This window comes from Somniosus microcephalus, chromosome 3 (assembly GCF_052327205.1).
Source record: "Somniosus microcephalus isolate GS21.2 chromosome 3, FLI_Smic_1.0, whole genome shotgun sequence".
NCBI classification, from domain to species: Eukaryota; Metazoa; Chordata; class Chondrichthyes; order Squaliformes; family Somniosidae; genus Somniosus; species Somniosus microcephalus.
In genome coordinates this window covers 46,736,835-46,753,570 of record NC_140989.1, presented here as the reverse complement: position 1 = coordinate 46,753,570, position 16,736 = coordinate 46,736,835, and the positions used below count along the sequence as shown (strand labels likewise).

Below are 16,736 nucleotides of genomic sequence, written 5' to 3'. Positions count from 1 at the left end.
CCTTGTAGTTTCCTCTGTTTAGATTGAAGACCTTAGTTTCAAATTGGATTACATCACTCTCAAACTTCATGTAAAATTCAATCATATTATGGTCACTTGTCCCTAAAGGCCCCTTTACCACAAGATTATTGATTAGCCCTTTCTCATTACACAGTACCAGATCCAGAATAGCCTGTTCCCTGGTTGGTTCCTCCACATACTGATCCAGGAAACCATCTCGCATTCATTCCAAGAATTTGTGCTCCACACCTTAGTGGTAATTTGATTTGCCGAGTCAATATATAGATTGCCCTTGTTACATGCACTTCTAATTTCTTGATTGATACTGTGCCCTACATTATCACTACTGTTTGGTGGCCAATACACAACTCCCACCAATGTTTTCCGCCCTTTGCTGTTTCTTAGCTTAGCTCCACCCAAACTGATTCCAGTTCTACATCACAATCTGCTGAGCCAAGATCTCTACCATACTGATCTCATCCCTTATTAACAGCGCTACGCCACCTCCTTTTCCTTTTTGTCTGTCCTAATCTACATATAGGCTGAGCAAACCAAATTTGCAGAAATAGTGTGGAAGACGAGTTCATGGAATGTATACAAGATAGTTTTCTGGATCAGTGTGTTGAGGAGCCAACTAGGGAACAGGCTATTTTAGATCTAGTATTGTGCAATGAGAAAGAGTTAATTAATAACCTTGTAGTAAAGGGGTCTTTAGGGAAGAGTGACCATAATATGATATGATACACTGTTCACAACCTGGGTGTCATATTTGACCCTGAAATGAGCGTCCAACCACATATTCGTGGCAAAGCTAAGACCGCCTATTTCCACCTCCGTAACACCGCCTGTCTCCGCCCTTGCCTTAGCTCATCTGCTGCTGAAACCCTCATCCATGCCTTTGTTAATTCTAAACTTGACTATTCCAATGCACTCCTGGCTGGCCTCCCACATTCTACCCTATGTAAACTTGAGGTCATCCAAAACTCGGCTTCCCCTATCCTAACGCACACCAAGTCCTGTTCACCCATCATCCCTGTGCTCGCTGACTTACATTGGCTCCCGGTTAAGCAACGCCTCGATTTCAAAATTCTCATACTTGTTTTCAAATCCCTCCACGGCCTTGCCCCTCCCTATCTCTGTAATCTCCTTCAGCCCCACAACCCCCCCGAGATATCTGGGCTCCTCTAATTCTGCTCTCTTGAGCATCCCTGATTATAATCACTCAATTATTGGTGGCCATGCTTTTTGTTGCCTAGGCCCTAAGCTCTGGAATTCCCTCCCTAAACCTCTCCGCCTCTCTTTCCTCTTTTAAGATGTTTCTTAAAATCTACCTCTTTGACTAAGCTTTTGGTCAACTATCCTAATTTCTCATTATGTGGCTCGGTGTCAAATCTTTTGACTTATAATACTCCTGACATGAATCAGTCATTCATGAAAGAAAGGCTTATGAAATAATACTGAGCAGCCTACGGGTGGCGCTGTCCAGGGAGAGTATAAATACTCGGGCACGGGCCCAGCTTGCGCAGAACATTCTTAACAGGAACTAGTGAAGGACACAACTAGACCTCCATGTTGTAAAACAGTTGATTAAAGCTTTGTTTAATGCTTAGACCAAGTGCCTAGTAGTTTTCTTACGTCAACTCCCGTGAAGTGCCTTGGGACGTTTTACTACATTAAAGGCGCTATATAAATACAAGTTGTTGTTGAATTTTATATTGAGTTTGTAAGTGATTTAGTTAAGTCCAAATCTAGGGTCTTAAATCTAAACAAAGCTCCTATTCCTTATGTTCTTATGTTTTTGTAAAGGGAGGAGTCAGGAGAAAGGGGCACAAGAGGAGTCAGGAGAAAGGGGCACAAGAGAAGCCAAGAGGAATAAGGAGCTAGAAGTTTTGGCTCAAGTCTGGAGTGGCAGCAAAAATGCACCCATGAATGTAGACAGAAGAAATCCAAGTTACGTAGGCATGGCGAAGATTGGGAGAGACATTCCCCGGTCACAACCAGAGTACAGGAAGCAGACAATATGGGAGAGTCTAAAGTTAAAGTCTGCGATCATGTGGTGAGTTGAAGTTTACTTGTAGACAACAGTGGACTGTGTACTGTGTATTCTTAAAAGAGGAAACCAAATAGAAAGAAAGACCAAGCATTTGTACAGTACGTTTCACATCCTCAATGAGGTGAGAGTGACTGCCCTTGACATCAAGGCAGCATTCGACCGAGTGTGGCACCAAGGAGCTCTAGTAAAACTAAAGTCAATGGGGATTAGGGGGAAAACTCCCCAGTGTCTAGAGTCATACCTAGCACAGAGGAAGATGGTTGTGGTTGTTGGAGGCCAATCATCTCAGCCCCAGGACATTGCTGTAGGAGTTCCTCAGGGCAGTGTCCCAGGCCCAACCATCTTCAGCTGCTTCATCAATGACCTTCCCTCCATTATAAGGTCAGAAGTGGGGCTGTTCACAATTCACCAGATAATGAAGCAATCCATGCCTGCAAGCAACATGACCTGGACAACATCTAGGCTTGAGCTGATAAGTGGCAAGTAACATTTGCACCACACATGTGCAACAACATCTCCAACAAGAGAGAGTCGAACCACCTCCCAATGGCATTACCATTACCGAATCCCCCACCATCAATATCCTGTGGGTGGCCATTGACCAGAAACTCAACCGGACCAGCCACATAAATGCCATCAGAGGCTGGATATTCTGCAGCGCTTACCTCCTGATTCCTATAAGCTTTTCCACCATCTACAAGACATAAGCCAGGAGTGTGATGGAATGGTGTCTACTTGGCTGCATAGGTGCAGCTGCAACAGCATTCAAGAAGCTTAACACCATCCAGGACAAAGCAGTCCGCTTGATCGCCACCATAAACATCCACTCCCTCCACCATCAATGCACTGTAGCCTATCTACAGGATGTACGGCATCAACTCACCAATGCTTCTTTGACAGCACCTGCCAGACCCGCAATCTCAACCGCCTAGAAGAAGGACAGCAGGATGCATGGCAACACCATCACCTCCAAATTGTCCTTGAAGTCATACACCATCCTGACTTGGACATATATCTCTGTTCCTTCATCATCGCTGGGTCAAAATCCGAGAACTCCCTACTGTGGGAGTACCTTCAGCACATGGACAGCAGCGGTTCAACAAGATGGCCCACCACCACCATCTCAAGGACAACTAGGGATGGGCAATAAAAGCTGGCCTAGCTAACAATGCCCATGTCCCGAGAATGAATAAAAAAGCACATCCTACAGCCAATGAATTACTTTTCAAATGTAATCATTTTATGTTTGGTACTGAAATATGGTAGCCAATTTGTGCTGAGCTTGGTCTCACAAACAGCAATGAGATAAATGATCAGTTTAATTGGTTCTGATAGTGTTGGTTGAAGGATAAAAGTTGACTAGCACACCAGGAAAACTAGTAAGTGCTACCTCATGTCTTTTAGCGATACTGGCAATGTCTATCTCTATACAGAAAATGTATTTCTGTAAGTTGGACAAGAAGCAATACGCTTTTCATTAACAGAGACATGACAACCTGAAGGCAATGAAAAGGTAACAAAGTGGCAATAAAAAGGCAGACAAAAATGAGAAACGTCAATAAGAAAAAGTTTTTTTCAAAGTGCTTATGATTCCATTAGGAATTAGTTCACAGATAATATTATTATGAATTTTCATACCAGAGCTATCAGCAGAAATTGATTTCTGCATGAGTGTTTTCAAAATGTTTCATTGCTGAACTAAATAAGCAAGCTCACTAGAATTACAGGAATATGGAGTTACTGAGAATGTTTGATGAGGCTGATCAAATATATTTGCTTCAATTGATGTAACTTAGGGCAATAATAAAATTCATAAATTAATTTCCTTTTGGAAGCAGATTCAATTTTTAACAGTTTACTCAATCTTCATTGCTCTCCTTCTGATGAGGATCATCTTGGGGATTATCCTGGATAAAGGCTTTTCATTATGAAGGTGAAGAGCTACATTATAAACAACAGAGTTATACGAGAATGGTAAATCTGGATGTATGTCAACGAGCCCGTGTGGGTGGGGAGGGGAGGAAGGGGCAGTTGTTGGGGGAAGACTGCCATGTTCAGTATCAACATTACTCACATGACAACTGTCAGGTTAGGTGTATAATTCACACTTGCCTCTATGCATTATATCTGCTAAATATATGGAGCAAAGGGTACATTATTGCAACTTTTAACCAAAGGGTTAGCCGTAAAATTAAAATGCGAGTCATCTCTATTGGAGAATTATAAATATGTTCAAAGTTCAAAGTAATTTCCACCCTGTAAGAAAGGGGGAAATCTTCATTTCTGAGTCTCCCTACTAACTAACTGGACTAAATAAAATAAGTATTATTAGTTATAGTCTTGAGTTTCTATTGTTTTTATTATGTAACTGATACGCAATGCACAATGATGCTTGAATAATCTTGCTTTTAAAACTAGTGTAGTATGCCCTGGGTAGAAGCGGTTAGATTTTAAAATGGCGTTGGGCCTCTCTTTACCAACATTTTAAAAGTGTTTCTCAGCAAAATTATTAATTAAAAAGCAGACAGCTAGCCTGGGAAGCAAGGTCATATGTGGCTGAAACTGTGTGGAATGTTATAACATCTGCAGGGAATTTAAAACATAGGCAAACGGCAAGGACACCATGAGCTAGAAATTTGTTATAGGCAAGGAATGGGTGGTGTCAGTAGAAAAGTTGGAGAATTAGCGCCAGGCACAAATGCTTTAGACTGCACGAAAAATTCGTGCTCACTGCTCAATAAAATGATTAGAGTCCTAAATCAAGCCTTAAAACCCAAGCTCATTGGGGTTACACTTAAAGGGTGGACCAATATCAGGTGCAGTCTAATCGCAACTCATCATTGCCATAGGCTTTTTTCACTACTTAAAGGGGAGGTTCATTGATGCTGCAGCACCTCATTCTCCACATTGCTGGCTGTGCAGCTGCCTCAGCAAGTAGAAGCAGAACATGGAGAAGGAGCCAGAGGACTGAACCATGTGTGCTCATGGCAGGTCCATGCCCCAGGGAGAGAGCCCACAGGTTCTCCAATGAAGCATTGGAGGCATTGGTTTTCGCTGTGGAGAGACAGAGGGCGCTGCTCTACCCAGCAAGTGGCAGAGGCCCTCGCCACAAGTCTTCCACACCATGTGGAGGGAGGTAGCGCAGTACAACTCGGGCAGCACTGTGGTCCCCAGGATCCACACGTAGTGCAGGAAGAAATTTAACCAACTCACTCAGGTGGTCAGGGTGAGTAAATGCTTCAACAAATGCTACATACCACCATCTGTCCACAATCTTCACACACTGCCCAAAGCACCACACCGCCAGCACTCACCCACCAACAATCTCTATCTAACAACACTTGCACCCACATCTTGCACATAATGACAGTTATTCAACGATGGCAGGCACAAGGGTCATTAGTTATTAGAATTCATATGAAGTGTGAGATATGTTTACAGATAAATTTATTAATGGTCTTTGGAATATTTTGCAGTCTCTCTCATTTCACCTTTGCGCCCAGGAGAATGCTGTGATATGCCATGAGACAGGGATTGTATGATGGGGATGTGTTGAACTATGCAGATCTGGAGTTTCATGTATGTAAATCGGAAACTGATGAGGTGGTTACGGACAGCCTGTCCAGAAGGCCGATGGTCTCGCTGCCTACTCCCTCCCTCCTATTCCTCCTCCTCCTCGTCTTCTTCCTCCTCTGCCTCGTCCTCCTCCTGAGGTGGTCCTGCAATCCCTGCTAGCAAGGGCTGGGCCCTCATGATGGCCAAGTTGTTGGGCATGCAGCAGACCATCACAAAATGGGACACCTGCTCTGGCGAATACTGGAGGGCTCCTCCCGAGTGGTCAAGGCAGCGGAACCTTGCTTCAATAAGCCGATGGTCTGCTCGATGATATTCCTGGTGGTGGCATGGCTCTCATTATATGAGTTCTGGGCACAAGTGTTGGGGTTGCGAAGGGGAGTCACGAGCCAGGTGGAGAGCGGATAGCCCTTGTCTCCGAGCAGCCACCATCGAGCTTGGTGTGGGAGTCTGGCGCAGGATGAAGGCATCGTGGCTGCTGCCAGGATAGCAGGTATTGACATTGAGGATTCACTGTGTGTGGTCGCACACCAACTGCACATTAAGCGAGTAGTAGCCTTTGCGGTTACGGAAGATCTCAGGATTGTTATGTGGTGCCTGCAAAGCTATGTGGGTGCAGTCGATGGTGCCCTGCTCCAAGGGGAAGCCCGCTATCATGGCAAAGCCACATGTACACTCGTCCTGCTTCTCTCTGGTGATGGGGAAGCCAATGTAATACCTTCTCCAGCTGTAGAGAGTCTCAGTGACCTCCCGGATGCAGCGATGGACGGCAAAGTGTGAGATGCTAGCTATGTCTCCTGTTGCAGACTGGAGGGCCAAAGTGACCTTCACTGCCACTGGGAGAGCTGTGGTCACCCTGGACTGAGGCTCGCGGTCTGGTTGCAGGAGGTGGCAGAGTTCTATGATCACCTCCTTGGTGAAGTGAAGCCTTCTAATACACTGCTCCTCGCTTGATTGAAGGTAGGAGAAGTGCTCTTGGAATACCCTCGGAGGGTAAGGCCTCCTGGTGAGAGCCCTGATGGCCCTCCTCCTCCCTCTGCGCACATGTTCCCGTATTTCTCACTGCCTACGCTCTTTCCACTGTAGATCCTGGAGGGCGAGGTGGCATGCCAGTACAGCCCCCATTAATGTTACCAAGTGTAGCAGTTTGAATTTTTGAAGAATAAATGTAACTACTTTTTAGCTGCCAGAAGACTCCTGATACAAAAGAACCTTGAAATTATTGAATGAAAGTGTTGTAGTGGGTGAAACTAACAAATAAACTACTGAAACTGCATTAACCTGACAGCTGCGAGTGATTACTCATGATCCCTTTAAATAACGTCCCTGGAGCCGGATTCCTGGTGCTGCACGCCAGCTCTCCCTGTCAGTGTTTACTCCAGGCGGTGAGGTAAGTGGCGAGAATCAATTTTGCAAATTGGGTGGTCGGTGAGCGTTCCACACTCACTGACGTTATGATCTACCTGGCGTTGACAATCCTGGCAATACCCCTTACCGGTGGCGCTATGGGGGGGAGGGGGGGGGTTGGATTTGGCATGTGGCTCTGGATTTGCCTCGCCTCGGTAATACAGGTCTAGCGCGCCATTAGCGTCATCTACTGGCACTAACAGGAGGCGCTAAGGGGACAAACTGTTTCCCCTATATCTCTACACATGGAGACAAAGCGCTGGATTTTACCAGCCTGGAGGAGGCGGGGTTGGAGGCGAGACTGCGGGGAAAATCAAAAAGAATGGGAACGGGTCCCCAACCTGCCTCCAACCAATCTTCCCAGGAATCGGGTCCCCGATTTGCGCAGGGACCCAGCTCCTAGCGGCGGGAAGAGGATTATAGCCACTTAACTGCCTGTTAACAGGTAGTTAACAGGCAGTTAAGAGGCTTTTTCCCATTTCGTGATTTCTGCTGCGGGCTTCCCGATGTCGGGGAACGTCACCAGGGTAAGTGAGGCATGCTGCGGGTCTGTTGTAATGTTTGTGTATAGATGACAGCTGCAGGAGTGGTGTGAAGGATGCAATGGGACACTGGTGAGTATCAGAGGTAAGGAAATGTTGGGAAAGTCATTTTTAATGTGTTTAGATTTTTCTGTAGGTGACAAGCTTTGAAGTGTTTGTGTGGCCTCACCTCATTGGGAGAAGTGACAGATCGCTTCTGTGCACTCACCTGCAGCTGCCATTTGTTTTATCCTAAGCAGAGAGTCATTGGAGAGCCTGGGTGAAAGGGCTCACCGTTGTACAGTGATTGTCAGTGTTTGACAGCACCTCAATGTTGTCAAACACTGTCAAAAATAAATGTTTCATGTCCCTTTAAGAAAACCGGCAGATGAAGCGTCATCAACTGACGTCATCTGACACCGGCTTTCCCTTAATTGGCCAGACTGGTACTGTGCATCACTCCACAGTTTCTCTTTAGTTACTGTAGGATCCAGATTACCTTCAGTAGCCTTACAGTGTAAGGTATCTTATAATAGTGCAGCCATTTTAGATGGCTTTATCTCTAGATTACCTACAGCACCAATACATATGTTAAGGCTATGTCGTTTCAGGAGGCTAGTTATGTTCATTACAAAACTTGATTACAAAATAGTGTAGAAGTTTCGACATACTCATGCTTATAAATTTGCACACTTACGCACTTGAGTACCTTATCACTTCTTACAGGGTTAATCAGTCCACCTGGTCATCATGGGAAGCCATGAGGTGATTTCCCACAAGAATAGAGGGAGAAAGTCAGACAGCACGTTAACCTGGCTCCCAAGCAGCATGGGCAAAGACCTAGGAGAGTGCTGCCTGCCTGCCTCTCAGCTGAATGTTAGCCAGGTAGGCTTAACGAGAAAAGGAAAAAAAAAAATCACAAAATTGAGTTGCCAAAAAACTAATCTACAACCTGCGGAGTGGTTAAGTAAGAGTTTGCGGAGGGTGCTTTGAATGCGGAGGAATACGTAACATAATTGTGTGGATAAAAAGGAAAGCAATCAATGCAGGCAATCAGTAATGAAAATAGAGATTTCTGGAAATGCACAGCAAGTCAGCATCCAAAACTGAAAGAAGATTATTTGGGGTTATGACTGATCTGTTGTGTAGTGCCAGTGTTACTCGCAGATCTCCTGTGCTGTTGCTCATGGTAAGTTGGATGGTGTGCTATTTTATAATGACAGAAACATCATGTCATAGAATACACAACATATTATTCTGCTGCTAAGGTGGAAATGTGTTTAAGTAGCCTGTTCCTTTAAGATCTCAAAGTATAATTTCTAGCAGTAAATACAACCTGACGTCAGTGAGAGTTGAATTCTTGTTTTGTGAAGGAAGTTTTCAGAATCAAAGGTGTTTAGAAATATCTGATTCAGAAAAAACAGCATGAAATAGCTATCCTTTTTTTCAGTGTTTTTAATACTTTGAAGTGTGACGGACTCTCTCCAAATGTTTATACAGATGGATAGATGTAATTTTACTCTCAAGAAGATCAACCAATATAAATTTAAATCCAAAAATATTCTGCCACTGTCTAACAAAATGGCAGATCTGCAGATGTTTAAACACCTAACACAGCATCAACAGTGACCTTAGCATACACGTGAAATAATGATGAATGAACTCACCGCACACTGCTCCTTCATCTTCAGCTTTGCTGCAGTCGTTGCTGAAATCACAGAGCTGCCTCAGTTTAATAGAATCCCCGTTCTGACAAATGAACGATCCCTCGAGTGTTGTCCTAGAGCCTGTCAAAGGACCTAAAATACAACCACAAATGGAATTGTACATAAAATGCACCATAACGTGAGTGATTGATAGGTCTTTATTGTACAGCTTCTGCAGAGTGAGATGATTGTGACAGTGTTGCCTTTGAGAGGACACAGAATCACCACTTCCCAAAACCTATATTATTATTGCTGATTATGTATATCTAGGAAACCTAAAAGGGGAAACAAATTGCACAGATTATGAGAGTATAACTGTGGTTAATATTGTTAAGAAGGCTTCAAAATAAGATGACAGCATCTACACTACTGATCTAAGTAGGTGGAAATCACACGAATTATAAATAGTGAAACATTAGGTGTACAATAGGAACAACAACTTGCATTTATATACAATCATAACATAGAAAATTGCCCCCAGGCGCTTCATAGAGACTTAAAGAAAAACAGGTGAAAGAGGAGAATTTTAAAGGAGGGCATAAAGGAAGAGAGTGAGGTGGAGGGGGTTAAGGGAGGGAATTCCAAAGCAAGGCAACATGGGACCTAGGCAACTGAAAACACAGCATGAATGGTGGGCGAAGGGACATGAACAAGAGGCCGGGGTCACAGGAACAAAATGTATGCGAGGACTAGAAAAAGTTACAGAGATAGGGAGGGGCGAAGCCATGGAGAGATTTAAACACAAAGATGAGACTTTTAATTTAAGGCATTAAGGGACCCAAAGACAATGTAATTCACCAACAATAGCAATGCCAGGCGAGCGGGACTTGGTGCGGGTTAGGATAAGGGCAGCAGAGTTTTGGAGGATCTGAAGGTTATGTCGGGTAGAAGATGGAAGGCCATCCAGGAGAACATTCGAGTAATTGAATCTGGAGATAAGAAAGGCATGAATGAAGGTTTCAGTAGCAGATTAGATGCAGAGACGGACAAAGTTATGCAGGTTGAAGTAGGCAATGCGATGGAGAGGATATGGGGTCAGAAACTGACTTTGGGATTAACCAGATGCCAATGTTGTAAACAGTCTGAGACAGAGACCAGGGACGTGAATGGTATGGAGTTTGTGCTGATGGCTGAAGATGATAGCTTCAGTCTTCTCAATGTTTAGCTAGAATAAATTATTGTTCATCCAAGAATGGATGTCAGACAAATAGTCTGATAACACAGGGGCAGTAGAGCTGGTGGAGAGGTGGAGCTGGATGCCATCAGCGTATGTTTGGAAGCTGATCCTATATCTGTGGCTGAAATCGCCAAGGGGAAGCATGTAGATGAGGAAGAGGAGGGAGGCCAAGGATGGACCCTTTGGGGACTCCCAAGGTGATGGTGTGGGAGTGGGAAGAGAAGACGTTAAAAGAGATGCTCTAGTTATGATCAGATAGGTAAGAATGAAACCAAGTGAGGGCAGTCCCACTGAACTGGACAGCGGAAGAGAGGCGTTGAAGGAGGATGGTGTGATTGTACTTGCTGAATGCTGCAGAGAGGTTGAGGAGGACAACGAAGGGATGGATAATTCACCACAGTCACTAGCACAGAGAATGTTGTTTGTGACTTTAGTTAGAGCCATTTCGATGCTGTGGAAGGGGCAGTAACCGGATTGAAGGGATTCAAATATGGAATTGTAAGAGAGATAGCCATGGATCTAAGAGGTGACAACATATTCAAGGACACAGGAAAGGATAGTAAGGTTGGAGATGGGGCAGTAGCTTGTGGCTTTAGTGAGTTTAAGGATAGGTTTTTGAAGAGGGAAGTGATGACAGTGATTTTGAAATGGAGAGTAACGGTGCCTGAGAAGGGGTAACCATTTACAATATCAGCTAACATGGGAGCCAGGTGTTTATTGGGACTGGGTACAGAAGATAAATGGCCTATTCTCAGTCAAATGTTGCTCCTCATTTGAGGACTTGAACAGAGATTCTGTCAGTCCTGGGCGTAGTTAACTGCACATTGTACAAAGAAGAAAAAAAGACTTGCATTTATATTGCGCCTTTCATGACTTCAGGATATCCCAAAGCGCTTTTACAGCAAATTAAGTGCTTTTGAAGTGTAGTTACTGCTGTAATGTAGGAAATGTGGTAGCCAATATGCACATAGCAAGGACCCACAAACAGCAATGTGATAATGATCAGATAATGGGGGCGAAATTCATTATCGCCCAGGAATGGGCACTAACTTCTGAAAAGTTTGAGATTTAGCACCAGGCGTTAATGAATCTCACTGCACGAATGATTCAGTGTTATCGCTCAAAGAGTGGGTGTGCAAAATCAAGCCCTAATGACCTAGCTCAGTGGCATTAGACTCAAATCGCTAAGCAAATTCAGGTGCAGTCTAATCGCTAGTCATCATTGCCACAGGCTCTTTCCAGTTCTTAAAGGGGAGGTTCAGATGCTGCAGAACCTCATTCTCAGCATTGCTGGTTCTGCAGCTGTCTCTGCAAGCAGCAGAAGGCTAAGGAAAAGGAACTGGACCACTGAAGGAGGTGTCATTATGGCAGATCAACAGCCCAGGGAGAGAGCTCACAGATTCTATGACCAAGTATTGGAGGCGTTGGTGTTCGCTGTGGAGAGATGGAGGCCCTCACCGTAAGTCTTCCGCGCCATGGGGAGGGAGGCAGCCCAGCAGGTCCTGGGCAGCACTGTGGTCCCCAGGACCCACACACAGTGCAGGAAGAAATTTAACGACCTCACTCGGGTGGTCAGGGTGAGCCAATACTTCAACAAATGCTACATACCACCATCTGAACCTCAGTCTGCACACACTGCCCAAAGCACCACACCCCCAGCACTCACCCACCAACAATCTCCACCTACCAACACTCACACCCACATCTCACACCTTGCACACAATGACAGCTATTCAACTATGGCAGGCACGTCTCCCAAACCCATTGCTCCACACTCACTCACACACTTTCCTCTCTCTTGCAGGCCAAGGTCGCTCACAACAGGAGGGAGCAGGAGCGCACAGGCGAGGGACAACCTGACACACAGCCACTTTCTGAGCTGGAGGAAAGAGTGCTGCAGATTATTGGGTGCCAGGTGGTGGGCTTTGTGGCCACCGGTGACGTTGACCCCCTTGGGAGCAACAACAGTATGTTCATCCCCACTCCTTCTTCTCACATCCCACTTCCCCCTCACCCCACAAGCCTTTCCTACTTTCCAGCTAATCATGCTATATGCATGCCTTTCTCCCTTCCTGCCCCCCTCCCCTCAGCTTAACCCGACTCTTGTGCCTTTATGCTTTCAGATAATGAGCAAGCACCTGAGCAGCCTGTCCCTGAGGATACTATAGAGAGCGAGGCAGAAGAGGAGGATGAAGAACACACCACGTCACTGCATGTCTCACCCGCAGGCACCAGCTCAGATACTGGCACTACACCTTCTTTACAGGCTAGTATAGTAGCGGGATCTGCACAGGATGTTGCACCGGGGATGAGCGGGCTGCAGCAAGACCAGGAGGAAAGGATAGCTCAGGAGTCAGCTCCCCGGAGGGTGAGTTCACGTGCGAGTTCTGCTGCACAGGACTCAGATGAGGAGGCCTTTAGAAGAAAGGCATACACACGGAGATGATAGGTACAATGACAAGTGTTGCGTCCGTGTATAATAAGATACAGACTGCGGAGAACGGTACAACAGGTGTTTACTCAACGTGGCTCACACTGCAACTGATCTGTACAGATTACTACTCAGTGCTATATACAGGTGTGGTCACTGCCGGTACTGCAGTATACATGAGCTGTAAAACATAGTTCCCCCCTTAAAGGTATATACATTACAATTCCTCCCCTTTTAGATTAACAGTACCATAACACTCATTTAACAATTAAATATCAAACTAATTACAATTAACACTTTTAACATGCAACATTAGCTGAAAATAGTCTATTTATATATTCAGTCTTTGGGGAGGCTTCCTGATCCTTTCTGGATAGCGCCTTCCCCGAGTGTCTTGCTCTTGGTGCGGAGGCGATTCTGGCCCCCTGTCGTCGGTTGGTTCATCAGCTTCCGATGCTACTGTTTCTGGGGTAGATGCGACCTGTACGTCGGGTTCACCACCAGGTACGTATGGGCGAGGCATGGGGTTGACTTGTTCCTGTGACTCTAGGATCTGGTCAGCATGGCGTCTCACGATGCTCTCCCCAACGTCCACTGTGTACATTAGTGGGCCCTGCCGTGTGCATATCGTTCCTGGCTGCCATTTTTCTGTTCGGTAGTCGCGGGCCAAGACTGGTTGCCCTACATTGAAGCTCCTTGTTGGCTTCTCATGGATGTGCTGGAATTGCTTACTCTCAACATCTCTTCATACGTTTGGTCTGAGCAAATCCAGGCGAGATCTTAACCTTCGGTTAAAGAACATCATGGCTGGGGCCTGGTTGGTGACTGCATGTGTCGCATTCCGGTAGGCGAATAGGAAATTGTCCACCTTGTGCTGCAGCGGAATGCTGTCATTGTACATAGCCTTTATTGCCTTCTTAAAGGTTTGTACGAACCTCTCAGCCAATCCATTTGTGGCTGGATGATACGGGGCGGATGTGTAATGCCTTACCCCATTCTTTTTCAAGAACCTCCGTAACTCTTCGGACACAAACTGTGGTCCGTTGTCGGAGCAAATCTGTTCTGGCAAGCCATTCCTGGCAAAAATGGTCCGTTGGACTGCAATAGTTTTCTCCGTGGTGGTGGAGGACATTTTGATGACCTCAGGCCATTTCGAGTGCGCATCCACGGCTATTAAAAACATTGAGTCCATGAATGGACCAGCAAAATCAATATGCACCCGTTGCCATGGAGATGAGGGCCACTCCCATGGGTGTAGAGGGGCATGTGGTGGTGCATTTTGGACTTTCTGGCATCCTGGGCAGCTCTTGGTCAGGTCCTCGATTTGTTTATCGATTCCCGGCCACCACACATAAGCCTGGCTAGGCTTTTCATTTTTACCCCTCCCAGATGACCCTCATGAAGCTCATTGAGCACTCTATCCCTTAACTTGGGTGGAATTACCACTCGGGATCCACACATCAAGGTCCCCCGGCACACTGACAGCTGTTCTCTCCTTGTCGAGAATGCTGGCAACAGTGAGTCGCCATGTGCTGGCCATCCCTTCACCGTCAAATCATATACCCGAGACAGTGTCGGGTCATTTCGGGTTTCCTTTTCGATACAAGCGTTAGTTACCGGTAGGTATTCAACTATAGTCGAATGGAATATTTCGACAGGATCCACTGCTGGTGCTTCCTCCGCAGTAGGCAGTGGCAGGCGTGATAGCCCATCAGCATTTCCATGCTGTTTCGTGCCCTTATATTCAATCTCATAGTGGTGCGCCCCTAGAAAAAGTGACCATCTTTGTAGTCGTTGTGCAGTCATCACCGGAACGCCCTTCTTTGGATTAAAAATGGAGCCAAGAGGCTGGTGATCAGTCAGCAAGGTGAATTTCTGCCCGTGCAGATAGTGATTGAGCTTTTCACTCCCCACACTAGGCTGAGGGCCTCCCTGTCAATCTGGGCGTAGTTACGCTCGGCTGAGGTTAGTGATCATGACGCAAAGGCTATTGGCCTCTCTGAGCCGTCCGAGAATTTGTGCGACAGCACTGCTCCAATGCCGTAGGGTGACGCATCACATGCCAACCGAATTGGTAATGCCGGGTTGTAATGGGCCAATACCTCTTTCGATGTGATTAGTGTTTTGCTCTTCTGGAAAGCTCGTCTACATTCGTCACTCCACTTCCATGGCACTCCAGTTTGCAGTAGGGTGTTCAGTGGGTGTAGTATTGTAGACAAATTTGGCAAGAACTTATGGTAGTAGTTTACCAGCCCGAGGAACGACCTCAGTTGTGACACATTTTCCGGTGCTGGAGCCTTGACTACTGCCTCAATCTTCTCTGGGGACTTATGTAACCCCTCTTTATCGATAACGTGGCCACAATACGAGATCTGTTTTCTAAAAAACTTGCATTTGGGGCGGTTAGCTCGGAGCCCATATTCCTGCAATCTAGTGAGCACCTGCTCCAGGTTGGCAAGGTGATCACTGTCATTTTCGCCCGTGACCAGGATGTCGTCCAAATAACACTGGGTCCCTGGGATCCCTTGCAGGACTTGTTCCATTGCCCTCTGCCAAATAGCCGGAGCTGATGCTACCCCGAATACCAGCCGGTTGTATTGGTAGAGACCTTTATGGGTGTTGATTGTGAGGTATTTTTTTGATGCTTCTTCTACCTCCATTTGCAGATACGCCTGGGCCAGATCGATCTTAGTGAAGCGTTTCCCTCCAGATAGCGAGGCGAAAATATCTTCAATCCGCGGAAGTGGATATTGTACGGTGTGAAGGACCGGGTTCACTGTTACCTTAAAGTCCCCACAGATGCGAACTTCCTTGGTTCCCCAGGCGTGCTGCTCAACGACTTTTTCATCACAGGGACGATGGGTGTAGCCCACTCGCTCCAGTCTACCTTGGCCAGTACACCTAAACGTTCCAGACTCTCCAGCTCTGCTTTGACGGCTGGGCGGATTGCATAAGGTCTGGCCTTAAAAAATTTTGGGCTTGCGTTTTCTTCAATTTTAATCATCGCTGTCATGCCTTTTAGTGTTCCGAGTCCTTGCTGGAACACTTCTTTCGCGTCAGTTAGGATCTTTGACAGTCGCCCAGGTGTGATGTCGTCATCCTTTTTGTCAGCCACAGTCAGTGCCTGTATGGAATGCCAATCCAGTTGTATTTTCCGGATCCATTCACGTCCCAGTAATGGCGGTCCTCCATCTTGCAATACATACAGGTCTAGTTTTGGTGTTTCCTTACCGTTATATATAACGGTCACCCTTATTTTTCCTTTGGGGTAGACTTTTTGCCCCGTGTACGTCTTCAAAATAATTTTTGTGTCTCTCAAGGGTATGTGTGAGAATAGCCGCTCGTAGTCCCGTCGGTTTATGACTGTTAGGGCTGATCCTGTGTCCAATTCCATCTTTACCTGGACTCCTGCTATCTTGAGAGTGACCCAAATGGTTCGGTGATCCTCCGTTGTGATCACATTATATAGTTTCAGACAACTCAGTTCCCTGCTTTCGGAGTCGTTATCACTCTTTTGTTCGTCTGAACTATTCTCCGTCATCTTATGTACCTTCATGTACTTTCCTTTGGTAGGTTTCTTATTGCTGGTTTTCTTTCCCGACCTGCAGACTCATGCTATGTGTCCTACTTTTCCACACTGTCTGCACACTTTGTCTTTGAACCAGCAATCATTCTGGTCGTGTGTTGTTCTGCCGCAGCAATAGCACTTCTCTGTTCCATATGACATTTCGTTTGTGTCATATTCTTGCGGTCTCTGTTGTATCTCTGCAGCGCCCCGTGCTGCTGCTTCATATGATACCGCAATGCTGAAAGCCTTTTCCAGCGTAAGGTCCTTTTCAGATAAAAGCCGTTTCTGGGTTCCTTCACT

General features: G+C 45.9%; 1 protein-coding gene across 1 annotated transcript in view; it reads right to left on the bottom strand.

Annotated features, from left to right (window-relative positions):
- Positions 1–16,736, bottom strand: part of LOC147121021 (ALK tyrosine kinase receptor-like) — a 970,192-nt gene that overhangs the window by 455,553 nt on the left and 497,903 nt on the right. Inside the window, exon 5 of the mRNA XM_085977636.1 lies at positions 9,222–9,353. Within this exon, the coding sequence (XP_085833762.1) occupies positions 9,222–9,353 (132 nt within the window). The remainder of the gene's footprint in view (positions 1–9,221; positions 9,354–16,736) is intronic.